This window comes from Brachyhypopomus gauderio, unplaced genomic scaffold, assembly GCF_052324685.1.
Source record: "Brachyhypopomus gauderio isolate BG-103 unplaced genomic scaffold, BGAUD_0.2 sc82, whole genome shotgun sequence".
NCBI lineage: Eukaryota > Metazoa > Chordata > Actinopteri > Gymnotiformes > Hypopomidae > Brachyhypopomus > Brachyhypopomus gauderio.
Genome location: NW_027506903.1, coordinates 1287311 through 1301137, shown reverse-complemented (window position 1 = coordinate 1301137; position 13827 = coordinate 1287311). Strand labels below are relative to the sequence as shown.

Here is a 13827-nt window from a genome sequence, read left to right as displayed (position 1 = left end):
AAACAGAACATTTCAAAGATCCTTCATCAACTTCAGTACTTTGCTTGCAAAGCTGATGAAAGACCTCTGTCCAAAACATCCTGTTCCTCTAGAAACTTTTTGTGTGTATATATAGTATGTGCATAGTATCTCTAACCCTAATACACAAATGGGTAGAATTCTGCTCTTTAGTCATATGGTACATGTGTAATGCTGTGAAGGACTGTGAACCCCACCAGCGTGCCAGAGAACTCACTGTTCTGCTGTAAATCAGGTCTTGTCAAAACTTCATTCCACAAAGTTCATAGTAGGTAATATTTGTTTGTTGTTGTTTACACTTGTTAATTTGGAACTCCTAAACCCCTGCAAAGGTTTTCTAGTGAGTGTCAGAAATATGGAGAAATTAAATTTTTGCTTTTTTAGCTTCTTAGTCATTTCGAGGTTTTGATATCTGGACAGCTTACGTAAGTGTCCATTTTGTGTAAGGATGTAGTCATCTCCCTCAGCTATACCTGCAGTAACAAGATGTCACGTTTAAAATCCCATCTTGTGCTTTGGAGAAAGGGTGGACAACCTGGCTGTCCTCACACTCCAGCACTCCCACCTGTGGAGAGGATTTCAGGGGCACAAAATGCTCGGAGCTGAGGGTTTAGGGTTTAGGGAGGCGCAACGCCTCGCGGACACGTTCTTTGAACGTTCTCTATCAAAGATCTGGGGAACAGTCTCACCTACTGCCAACAAGAGTCGGAAAATCTCACATCCGCAAGGTGATGAGCACAAACTTGGCCATGGCTGGACTGCGGAAGTAAATCTAACAAACTCGAGCTGGAGAAAGGATGAGGTGTTTGGCTGGAACATCTTCTAAAGTTGGCAGTTCCAGCAATCATATTGGCCTACTTTTCTTGATCGCACCGAAATAGCTAAATGATTTCCGACTGGTTCGCGAGCTTTATCTCCACCTCCAGCTCTATCCAATAAAAAGATGCCCAGCCCCTTCTAATGGGACACCAGATTACCGCACGATTCCTCTATCGCCCCAGATAGCGAAGAATAATGAATTCTAACTTTTGCCCCAGTATGTACCCTTAGCAAGGAGGAACAGGTGTGTATGGATGTAGCCAGTTGGTGCATTTGCTAAATGTCAACTCTAGCGGTGGGGTGAAATGGGGTGGGGTGTGTGTTGGGTGGTGGAGCTGTGAGTGTGAATATTGGGTCTGGTCCCAAAGCTCATTTGCAGAGCACAGAGGGAAAAGTCTGGCCTTTTTTGAACTGGGGAACAGGCTGGGAACATGTAGCTTAGAATTCACTGCAAGGCAGAGAATTAAAGCACCATGCAGCCTTCGAGGGGAGGATGTGTGTGATCAGTACGAGAGGGAGGGAGGGAGGGAGGGAGAGAGGGAGGGAGGGAGAGGGAGAGAGAGGAAGGGAGAGGGAGAGACAGAGACAAAGGGAGAAGCAGGGAAAGGGGGAGGAATGGGAGGAGAGAGAGGGGAGAGGGGCTCCTGCAATCTGCTGCTTCTCCTTGGATGGACGGAGTGACATGGATCATTTGTCATCATCAGATTAGCTTACACACACACACACACACACACACACACACACACACACACACACACTGTGTACAACATCACTAATCTGGCATGAAATGTCGTCTCTAATAGACAGAAGCACGGATGTAGCAGGTCTACTGTGCAGGACAGTCTCTGTGGCCTGTCACGTTATGACACGTTATGTCACGTTATGCTCGCGCCCGTGAAGACCTGTCTCACTGGAACACCTGACTTAGCGGGCAGGATTCTCATTCCGTCCGTACAACTTGGGAGATACACGTAACAATAACATACTTGATGTCGCAATGTCGAGAGTAAACACTGTTCTTACACAACCGTACAAAACTATTTAAAATAAAAACATTTTTGAAAGCCCAGACCGTCAGACCGTCTCACGTGGACGCCTGCGCAATGTCACCGTCTTTCCGCCTGCCTATCTGAGCGTCTACAGATGTTTAAAACTCTTTAATATCCTGGATACCAAACCTGACAAGCTCATATGTCACGTTCACGTTCCCTCCGTCCTATTAGCCATAAAACCTCTTCAGAAATATGGGCTCACACAAAAACAAAAACGTTCAACACCAAGAAAGTTTAAACATACCGCGGTTTAATGGTCAGGTCGGTGTTCAAACATGAAATAAACAAGACCTGGACTCTGTCCGTCTGTATGGACTCTAATGGAACAGCCAGTGTCGGGAGTGATTTGTTCTACATCAGGTTATAAAAACCTCTGAAAGTTTGGTTCTGCTATATAGAGCCAGGACTGTATCCGTCTCCTGGACCTTCTCATTCCGTTATACATCTGACACGCGATGGCTTCATTTACAGTGTGCTGCCCTCGCGCTCCCCTCACGCGCGTCTGGGTGGGTGAAGCTGCTCCACCCCTTCAGGCGACGGTGAAGCGCTCCTGGACGGTTATTTCGGTTCCGAGCCCGGTGCGGACGGGTGAGTCCGAGCGAAGGGCGAGCGCGATGAATCACTAGGCACGCGATGGGGACCGCGTTTGGTAAGAAAAGCATCAAAAGCTTTTATCTTTTATCAACAGATCTATTTCTGGTAGCGCTGAAGACAACTTTATGCGATCAAACAATTGAAACTTGTACGTGCATCCGTATGGATATCGATGAATCGCCACAAGAGAACTTTTATTGTCCAGTGCTTATATGAAGAATGGAATTACAGAAAATATGGCATTACAGGCGCGTTTTAGTCGCTAGACTGTGTCGCTCCTCACACTAGACACGCGTTTCAGCTTTATAAACACGTCGGAGCGCATGTTTGAAACAGGGTCGTTTCCATCTGTCAAAGGGAGCTATTTTCTGCCTATGTTAAATGGAAAGCTATATGAAGCTAATTTACTGTAGGTCTATACTGTTCTATATCTGGATTTAGATGAAGAGCTGAAGCAGACTTCTCGCTCCGTTTTGTATGGGTTTGTTGTGCCTTTGCCTCAAAAACTCGTCGCAAGTGCTCAGAAACAAAGACACGTACGGTCTTGGAAGTGGAATAGCCAATATAATCTTGGGCACGAAGCAACACTCAAGATTTTAAGCGACCATTACCTTCGAATACGTAGATATTTCCTTTCTGTTTGCTAATTAGCAAGCTAGGCATTGTGTCTGAAAGCGCAAATTTTTTCACTCCCGTGGAAAAAAGTATTTGATGGGTCACAACAAACAACAGCGATTAACCTTAAACACGCACAATGATCTCCACGTGCTTTTGTGACGCACAAATGGCACAGTCCAGATAATGATGTACGGTAAACGTCATAGAGTTGTTTGATCGAGAGAACCGTCATTCCTCTCCAAGAGGGAAAATGGAGTCTAACATTCAGAGATCAATTAATGAAATGTGAGCGCATTAATAGCACATCCTGAAAAATACCAATATATTTATGCCAGGCTGTAATGTATACTTCAAGCTGTGGCACTTCATAATGCAACCATGTCGGCCCCATTAATCTCTACGTGAGTGCTTTTAGGACCATGGACAGAGGCCAACGGCGCATTAATCTACGTTTATCTGTTTCTGTTGTAGTGGATTAAATGGAAACTGGCAGCTATGCTCAAAACAGACTAATTAACTATGTAGGGTCACATCAGTGTGATGTCATGTTAGTGAAATAAATGTTTGAAATCAGTGCATTTCACAGAAAGATGTGCTAGACCCTGTACAGTCCAAGCACCCACTAGAGCAGATGGCCATTCCTCGCTCTGGTAACTAATGTATTTCTTAATAGTTTCAATGTAGTTACTGAATAATTCCATCTACTCAATCAGGAACTGAATCATGGCTTATGAATAATAAGCCTGGAGTTTAGGAGATTAACTCTTCTACACTCTGACTATATAGTCAGTGTGTAGGTTTAATCTGAGTAGGCATTTCGAGTCATGGTGACTTTAAAGATAGGATATACACTGTGGACTGTGTGGCATAAGGCTTAAACAGCTACCCAGACTACTAAAGAACATAAGCTTGTCTTTATCATTTGGATCTCTTAATGGGTTGTGAGGTCATAATAGGAATATAATGCAAAATAACCAACCATGATTTAAATATGATGTCACAATGGGAGCAGTGAGCTCACTGCACTTGCCAGAACAACCATATGACCAAGGCAAGGCAAATCTGGTCCAGACAACTTCCCAACCCTTCCACACCTTGGCAAATGTGGCTCCGTTTTCTGGCGTTTTCTGGCAACGGCAGTTGTGAATGTGCACACTCCCATACCGGTTGACCGTGCTAAGCAAAGATCGTGGTCGGCACCGGCCCTCAGCAGCCCTACACATTGGCTCCAACGTCGAATTCCACAGTGGTTTTATTTTTGCCGCTCCGGTGGCCACCGTGTCCAAATGCCAAAACAATATTTCAGCGACCTCGTTGAAACAGGTGTCATGAATTTTTCCATGAAATTGAATCTTTTGAAAAGTGTTTTTATCACGAACATGAGAATACAGGGATGCAGCGACTCTGACGAGAAACTGGCTTAATTATCACACAGCACATACTTTTGGGGTTTGATCAAGTCAAATATAGCCTGCCTTACCACTATAAGCACTTCAGTAGACTCCCACCAATTTGCAGTATAAGACTGACTCTCTCATATGCACCAAAGTTAGAACAGGTTTGTTGGCCTATACTATAGAATTGGAAACAAGGGCAGAGTAGAGTTGATTCTGCACTCTCTACAGTAGAGCAGATTCTGCACTTGAATGGCAACGGTATGATGATGTGTCAACATTCTCACATTTTGTGGTTTTTCTCCACAAAAATTGATCCCAAACTCGAGGCAGATGAAATGAGAGAAGAAAGCATTGAGATCCTGAAGCAGATTTCAGGGTCCGGGGGTGTGGGTGAGCAGCCCGGGCCGAGCTCCACGGGTGGGCCCGTACATCTTTCTTCTCAGCCCCGTGTGATTTCAGGCACACTGGGCCCGAGGAGAGGGTTGTCCTTTCAAGAGAAGCTTCTCTTCACGGAGGTGTGTAGGTTTGTCATTAAAACACTCTGGAGACAAGAGGGGGTAGCTGAGGTGAGGATGCTTGTTCAGGCTCTTAGAGGAAGACATATGCACTTGTGTGTGTGTGTGTGTGTGTGTGTGTGTGTGTGTGTGTGTGTGTGTGTGTGTGTGTATGGGGGAGGCAGGGGGTTATATGTGTGTGTGTGTGTGTGTGTGTGTGTGTGTGTGTGTGTGTGTGTGTGTGTGTGTGTGTATGGGGGAGGCAGGGGGTTATATGTGTGTGTGTGTGTGTGTGTGTGTGTGTGTGTGTGTGTGTGTGTGTGTGTATATGGGGGAGGCAGGGGGTTATGTGTGTGTGTGTGTGTGTGTGTGTGTGTGTGTGTATGGGGGAGGCAGGGGGTTATATGTGTTTGTGTGTGTGTGTGTGTGTGTGTGTGTGTGTGTGTATATGGGGGAGGCAGGGGGTTATATGTGTGTGTGTGTGTGTGTATATGGGGGAGGCAGGGGGTTATGTGTGTGTGTGTGTGTGTGTGTGTGTGTGTGTGTGTGTGTGTGTGTGTGTGTGTGTGTGTGTGTGTGTGTGTGTGTGTGGTATGCGCTGTTCTTCTACCTCTGCTCTGCTGGAACAGAGAAACACAGAGGGAGAGAAAAGAAAGAGACAGACAAAGAGAAAAGGAGGGAGAGGGACTGAAACCAAGCGAGAGGAAGACAAAATAAGATCAGGAGTGTTCTGGCACTGCAGGCTTCAGAGTCATCATAGCCAGGAGGACTCATGCAAGTTTGCCTTCAGATATTAGTGTTTCCTTTCAAAAAAGTTCACAAATTGCTCCCATATTGGATTGTACAGTTAGCACAGCAAAACCGTCAGCGTTAGATAAATGGCTACAGATTAACATTTACGTAGGTTTAATTACACATACAAGTTCGTTTATATAATGAGTCAAGAACTTTTAGAGCTAGATTGCATGTAATAAATTGATTGATACCAACCCACTCCATTTATATATTACAATAAACCCACTGTAGGTTGTCATAAAATAATGAAGATCAAACTTCGCTCCTGCATAGATAATCGTGTAAACGAGCCAATCGGGACGATATTATCAAATACGACACTTCTTTCATTATCAGCTGAAAGCAAGTGTTCTGAAAAACAGGGCAACTCCAAAGTCCACAACAGATCATGACCTCGAGCTTGAGGCGTTACAGACTGTAGTTGCAGTATGGACATGCGGTAAAAGCAGCATGCCTTCTGCATTCTCTCCCGTAAAGACGGGGAAGACGGGCTTGCCTCGGAGAAGAGCACAACCTCTGGACTGGAAGGAACTCCTGAAGCAAGCACCTGAGACTTTGCTCACGAAAGCAGTTTCAGAGAAAAACATCCCCAACAAAGCGAAGGGTTGACGGGGTGAACGCCCCGCCTCCACCTCCCAGAACTACGTCTCCCCCACGATGCTCCTCGCTGTCCCCTCGATTAACGTGCGGGGCAGCGTGGGCTGATATGAAGGTCATTATGCCGTTTTACCTTGCAGCGTTGGAACGTGTGGCAAGAAAAATACCCCGGGGTTGTTATGGCGTTTCCAGCAGGGGTTGCAGCCAAGTAAACTCACATTCCCAACACACTGTCGTTCGAAGGCACTGACATTTCCAGGAATAAAGCGGCGTGTCATGGCAGACATTTCACGAGGTGAATTATTCATGAAGCCTTCACCCTGAGTCACGCAATAATTATGAATGATTAGGCAAATGGTACACCCACAGGCAGAGCAAGAGGTGGGTCGTACATTACTCCGCTCAATTAGACAGTGGCAGCTTCTCATGGTAGTTGATTGGAGTGTGCGTACGATGTCGAATTTTGATTCATGCAGGGGTTCCACCTGTCATTAATAAGCGCAAACTGAGAATTGGAAGATGGAAGAATTTTGGGTGAAATTAGAACTGCGTGATTAATTGCGTAATAATCTAAATTGCGTTTTTAGCTTTTGCAATTGATTGCTAAAAGGCAGTGATGATGTACATTATGCTCATTTAGCGGTGTTCCCATGGGTTCGTAATCAAGCTGAATCAAACTGCTTACCTAATGAGTGTGCTTTGTGTGTGTGTGTGTGTGAACTGATTCCCATTGAGTATTCTGATTGTGTTTGTTCAGTCAAATAAGTGTTAAACAAGTCATTCATTTACACATACGTTTTCACTGTTACCTGGTGAAGTGGCACAATAATTGGCCTGATTTTACTGCCGTATGCCAAGTCACACATCACAGGAAAAAATCTTTGGTTGTGCATTAATATGAGTGGATGAGGAACACGATTTTGTGATGCACCCCATGGCAGTTTTGAGTTCTTGCAGTACAAAAGAATTTAGATCAAAATCAAAGCCTTTAGTGCTCATCTACAAGTCACCAATGAGAGCACGTCATTGCGAGACACCATCGAGAGGGAGGACGTCACTGGGAGACACCAGTGAGACACATCTTTCATTAGTGAAGCTTCATTGTACAGCCTGAATATAAAAACACACAATGTCACACATGCAATTCTGCCAGGATTTTACTCTCATTTTTACAATCTGACATGTAAGAGAATCCTGAAAATGCACTTTAGAAGTGAAATGTACTAAATACTTGTTATTTTAATTAACATGTTTCCTAAAATTATTTAAAGTAGTCATTTGAATATGGACTCTGGCATGGAGAGGTTTTGCTTCAGCTAAGTTCTAAGCATTTCCTATAGTCAAAGATATCAGTGCATGTCCCTTTAAAATTCAGTCACATGACGGATCAGCGCCGGTGACATTTCAATCACATGATGGATTAGCACTGGTGACATTTTCTGCACTGCATGCAACTGGTACAGATTGTGAATTTCTGCAGTTATTACTCTCATGAACCTTTTAACTAAAGGTGACAGACCCTGTGGTGTGAAGGAGAAAGCCTGAAACTTTCACACAATGCATTTCACTGTGTATCTGAAACGTTTACCGTCAGGTTCATGGACTCCCACATATCTTCTCTTCTCCATGTCCTTTTCACTTATTCAGCTTCACACGTTATTGTGTTCCACAAAGCCTCAGCCAATAATCCATTCACTTTTAACCTGTCCACCAATGTCTGTCCCCCGCAGGATGATTGACGGCTCCGTCGTCCAATAGGGGCGATGATAGCCACAGGCGGTCTCCTGCGGATCTCCCGGCGCCAGGATTCGCTGCGCGCCAAGAACCGGGCGGAGAACAAACGACGGAGGAAAGTCAAGAAGAAGAGGAAGACTGACGTGGTGGTGGTGAAGGGGAAGCTGCAGCTGGTCTCCGTCTCGGGCCTGGTGGCCGCGGCCGGAGTCGCCATCTTGATGCTGGGCGTATCCATGGCCGTCCTGGGCTACTGGCCCAGAGAAAACTCTGCCTTTCCGCAGGTCTCGCCGAGGCAGAACAAGAACGTCCCTCGGGCGGCTTCGAACTTCACGAGCAATACTGAGCTGTGGGTGCAGGCGTGGAGAAACAGCAGCGGGCCAGCGGGCAACAATGGAACCAAACCCGACTATCGCCCGGCCGGCTTCTTCCGAGGCCTCTTCACCGGCTACCTGCATTCGGACAACCTGAAGGTGTCTGGGCCGCTGGTCATGGGTGTCGGCATCTTCCTGTTCATCTGTGCCAACGCCGTGCTCCACGAGAACCGGGACAAGACAACCAAGATCATTAACCTGAGGGACATTTACTCAACGGTCATTGACATCCATAGCATGCGCTCCAAAGACTGCCCGCCTCTAAACGGTCTACTCAGCTGTACCCTCCCCGAGGACCGGGAGCTTAAGTCGATCGGCTACGGCGCTGCAGTGCCTTCCCGAGGTTCCTGGCCCTCTACGGGATCCGGTATGGACGCCGAGTACCAGAGAGCGTCGTACGCTCGGAAGTGCAGTTGGACGAGGGACAGGCAGTCATTTACCGACACGGTTTATAGCATTTACAGAGACCAGGCCAGCTGCGAAGAGCCCACACCTGCTCCCAAGGAGTGGGAGACGCTTTCCATAGTCACCTCGTCAGTCAACGCGTTCACTCTGCCTGTGATTAAGCTCAACAATCACGAAATGGAGGCGAGAGAAGAGGAGGAAAGGATACCGCCTGTGGAGGGCGCCCCCAGTGGCCTGGAGGGGGAAGCGAAGCCGTGGCACCCGGGCTCCATGGACCTCTCTTCCATGCAAACCAAAGCCGAGGTGCTGAGGTTGGGTTTGTCGGCATCCCACGATTCCAAGCTCTTGGGCGAGGCGCGGGTGGCGTCCCAAACACACAGGAAGCAACTGCTGCTCCCCAGCCCGGGGAACAAAGTCCTGGGGTCCCACCTGTCCTTGAACGCCCTGTCTGACCTGAGCCCCGGGCGACATGAGGAGAGATCACGGAGGTTCAGCTGCCCAAGGCTGGACCGCTCCGGCAGTAAGGGCTACATCAAATTGACCGAACTGGGTGGAGACTCATTTGAGGCCCCCGATGGGGCACCAGAATCGGGGGCAGATGGACCCGCGGAGGCACGGGCTGAAAGGGAGGCGTAGGGCATGAACACACCCTGCCTGGTCGCACTCTCACACAATGCCGCGCAGATGCCATGTTGTTAAACTCGCACGTCACAGGTGTAGAGCCAAAGGTGAATCTCTGAAGAGGGACACGTCTCTCTCAGCTACAACCCAGTAGTCCTTAACTGTTCAGGGTTAGAAATAACTGGTGTTTTCTTATGTCATATGTTAGGGCATATAAAATATATAGTGGTCCTCTAGATTACCTAGGTCAAAGTTCTGATGTTTGTATATAACACAGTGCTCATATAAGTATATTTAAATATGTTAAACAGGATCCACAGTGCATCATTTGAGGAGACTGTCACCGGTTTGTGTTCAGTGTCTCGATCGTTCACACCAGGAGTAGACAAGAGTTGTTCTTGTGCCTTTCCTTGACCATGCTGTTCTGTCTCACACTGGAGTAGTGTTCCATGTAGACTCGTTTAAAGTGTTATATTGATGAACCGCTACCAGTCAGCTGCGTTTTCGTTGTGTTTTACTGACTTTTCACCATCTCTTATCACAAATAACATTCAATCTTACAGTTTGAATGAAATATATCATCACTGTAGATAGTTCAGTGTCAGAGTGAAATGCCCTTGTTTTTCCTTTTGATGTATAGAATTATGCAATATATATATATATAGTCCCTGGATATTGTTGTATAATTACACAGCAATAACTACTATAGCTGAATTCTCAGGTGTTACCCTGGCTTGTAAACAATGACACAATGACGGACAATATTGAAATGAAACATTCAGCTTTTTCCTAACAACTTTGCGTTTTGTTTAGGGGTAGTAAATGTATGTTTACGACAGCTTCATACACTACTGTCACTGCACAGGAGTTAACGGTGAAAGTGAAATAAAGAATTGATGAACATCCATCTGTGGTACCGTACGTGCTTGATGGGGATTCTCCTCAGTCTCGTGGTCTTGTCGATGGTGACACCTCGTGGACAGGAGTGGTAGCGACGTTTTAGAGGAACTATTAAAGCACAAATACATTTCCTATAATGCTTCGAAATTCAAGGAAATAAAAAAAATACAAAGACCCGTTTGGACAATATTCGAGATAAGCGTTGTCACATTAACAATTTACGAGTGAAATTAAAACAAATAGGCTACATAAGTGTGTAGTGACGAGATAAGAGTTACAGATGTTTACATTTTGATAAGTGACGGTCACTTTCCCTTCAGCGTCTTAACGTGTCTATTTCAGTTAAATATTTTCGTTATTTTTGCCTCCACTGACCTGAACTTTAGATCTTTTTGTTGTGTGTTTATAATGTTGTTTACATTAATTCCCATGTGTGCCAGAAACCTTTAGCAACTGACGTTTTCCCACCTGTTTTAAAGTCAATTCTGCGGTGCACAGTAACAAACCAGAAAAACTAGAGTCTCGTTAAACATTACAGCTCGTCGTAACTCAACTGCAGCTCAAAGAGCCTCGGAAGAGTCACGCGAAAGGAAACGCTCGAGTTATTCCATCTTGAGGGGCGGGGTTAAGGCGTGACACGTGGTCCTATCAGCGAATGGGCTTGGGGAGGGGCGGGTTTTCCGAGGCCGCCCGAACAAGTCTCGGCTGTCGTGGACGGATCAGAGGGGATTGTGATTGTGGCCAGGTGAGCGCCCCAGGTGAGCGCTCGTGTCAGCCTTCACCTTAAACGCGCGAGCGACTGGCGGAAGTGTGAAGAGCGGTCGATAGTTCTTGTAAGGACCGTTTATCACCCGTCAGACCTGAGCGGATCCTCCTGCGAGCCCTAACGTCGGATCATAGCCAGGTGGTAGCCTTACACTCTTTTGGGAGGGGGTAACTTTTACTTTGGCAGAGTTCTGTAACAGAATGGACGGACCGATCGCAGTTTAGCGCACTCTCCGGTTCACTCTATTAACACGCAGAAGTTTTCAAAATATGTTTTCTTGATGTTCATTACATTAAAACGTTGTTTTGAGTGGACTAAGTATTGAGCCAACTAAATGTAGTTGCAAAAAAGAAGAAAGGAAACCTCTATAAGGCTCTGTGAGTGCGAATCTGTACTGATTGTGTCATTTCTTTCTGCATCGATCCTGGCGCTGCTGCCTTTGGTCCCTGCGCGTGCGATCTGACGTCGTCTATTGGGGTAAGTTCATTTCTCCAAGAAGTAGTAAAGTTTCAGTGCAACTATGTGAACACACCCCGTGGTCAGAAACCTTCGGATTTGGGGCAAAACTTCCTTGTGCTGCATGTTAATAATAATATTTGAGGGGGAAACCACGGCTTGCCAAACCCGTTCAATTCTGAAAGTAATAATTATCTGCCATACTTTTCCCTCTCTGATCTGCATTGCTGTTCTTATAGTTTACAGATATCATCATCATGTTTTCTTAAACAACTGCCAGCGATTGTTGGCTCTGAAATTGACGGTTGTTTGTTGCCTTAAAAAAACAGCCGAAGCCATCCAGTTTGAATGACTGAGTAAAAGTATCTGAGGGTTTATGTTTTGTGGTCAAGTGATCAGCACGATGAATCTGCAGAGCTGGCAGTGTAAGAGGAAGTGATTCGTTTTTGCCTCTTGGTTATTTAAAGGGTTTGCCTCTTGCTTTGGTAATGTTCTGTGTGTCGTTTAGAGTAAAAGGCTGTGCTCTACGCTTCTTTTGGTCAGTCAAAATGCACTCAATCAACCATTAAAGGGATGTGTAAGAGAGTGTGTTTAAGCCCAGTGTATGCTACTGCTCTACTTGATGAGACAAACTACATTTCTCGGGTCAGTTCCATGGATCTGTGCACCGGTGGTGTTCCCAAGGAGTCCCGCTGCTGGCGTCGTCAGATGACGGCAGTCTGACCTCTGGGTCAGGCCTTAACGCTCTGCCCCTATAAACATGGAGGGGCACAGGCCGGTCCTGTTAGTAGGGCAGACGGGCAGACGATGCTCTCTACAGCCGCTGCGAAACGTTGCTTGTACTGCTGCTGGGGAAAAGATGGCGACGGCTAGACGTTTGCGTTCTCCATGTAGTCAGACTGAGACGACAGTCTGGGGACAGGACGGAGAGAATGAGCTCCGGGTGTATGGCTGAGAACCACGACCTGTCGAGCCTTTTGGGAAGGCCGAAACAGACGAGCCCAGATGAATCTCCATTTATGGTGATCTTTCACTTGTACGTGAAAGGTCAATCCGGAGTTGATGTAAATCAGCTGTTTGAAGTATGCTGATGGTTAGAGGCCTTAAAAGCCTCAAGGGTTGTCGGAAATAAGCAAAGGTCTTTGAGGAGTTTTCTTGGAGCGAATGGTTAGAGGCAGGGAGAAAGGGCCCCTCCCTGGATTCGAGACTGTGGCCCAGAGGGCGAAAGGGCTTCCAGAATGAAGCATCAGTGCATTTTTCTGCCCCGGTTATCAGCCCAGGAGGTGATAAGAGACGCATCAAAGGTTGCAAGCGTCCATAGTCCACGTTCTCCTGTTCCTCGGACGACACGTGAGTTGACGTGGTGCCACTGCTGGTCTTCTGCTGTGCTGGCAGTGTCTGGTTCCAGCAGAGCTTAGACTTTATCACATCATCTCTCAATGCTCCTGGACATTAGATCTCCATCGTCCTCACCCCACGAGCCCAAAAAGCCATTGCTGGGCATTAGTGAACTGTGTGTGTGCGCAGTGATAAGGAAGCTGTGATTGACCGGTCTCTGCACCGTGGATGAGCTGGGTTGAAAGTCATGCCATCCTTTTGCCCTTAAAAAGCCATGTTGCAGGGAGAACAAAGCCGCCTTATCAGTGGGTATTAATAGCGGTGCGAGGTACACTCTTCTGTCACAGGCTCGTCTAGGGAACCTTAAGTGTCACCCTGTGGCCCCGCCCCCTCCTGACCACGCCCTGGTGCTAGTAATGACGAGGGTTTCTATAACTGACTCTGCTTCGCATGCCTCTAGCTTGCTGTTTACACAGATATAAGAGTCGCCCCCCCCCCCCCACTCCCCCCGAAGCTGATTATCGCTCACGGAGTAGATAAAAGACTCTTCCTAAAAGCCGTCGATAGAGCAGGTTCTGCAGTGTGTGTGTGTGTGTGTGTGTGTGGATCAGGTTTCTCCAAAACAAACGGTGTTAAGTGACCGCTTTCATTCAGACACAAACATCGGCTGCCGAAGGGTAAGGAGAGGTCTGTCAGGAGCAGAACCGACGACCACGCCGTGTGGACTCGCCGCAAAGCGGAAAAAACCCACCACGATGAGAGAACTATCGCTACCGAGACGGCGATGTCTGCTTTTTTGTTTTAATCAAGTTTAATGGACGTTAGAAGGCTTTATTATCCATGTGATTACAC

General features: G+C 46.7%; 2 protein-coding genes and 1 long non-coding RNA gene across 6 annotated transcripts in view; 2 read left to right on the top strand and 1 right to left on the bottom strand.

Moving 5' to 3' along the window:
- Positions 1-2378: 2378 nt before the first annotated feature.
- tmem200cb (transmembrane protein 200C, genome duplicate b) lies at positions 2379-10189 on the top strand. The gene is made up of 2 exons (XM_076991430.1): positions 2379-2538; positions 8115-10189. Exon 2 carries the CDS (start codon positions 8148-8150, stop codon positions 9528-9530), a length of 1383 nt encoding a protein of 460 aa, XP_076847545.1. The 5' UTR covers positions 2379-2538; positions 8115-8147; the 3' UTR covers positions 9531-10189.
- LOC143493193 (uncharacterized) lies at positions 8969-11078 on the bottom strand. The gene is made up of 3 exons (XR_013125362.1): positions 10791-11078; positions 10438-10523; positions 8969-9676 (listed from the first exon to the last, which is right to left on the bottom strand). It is a non-coding gene; the product is annotated as an uncharacterized LOC143493193 (long non-coding RNA).
- A 15-nt stretch (positions 11079-11093) lies between these two features.
- Positions 11094-13827, top strand: part of epb41l3b (erythrocyte membrane protein band 4.1-like 3b) — a 32149-nt gene continuing 29415 nt past the window's right edge. For 2 of the 4 annotated variants that reach the window (XM_076991428.1, XM_076991416.1), the window contains exon 1: positions 11094-11319. The gene's annotated coding sequence lies outside the window, so the exon portion shown is untranslated. Of the gene's footprint in view, positions 11320-11364; positions 11659-13827 lie in introns of those variants that run through there. The other 2 variants (XM_076991427.1, XM_076991417.1) reach the window with 2 other exon arrangements.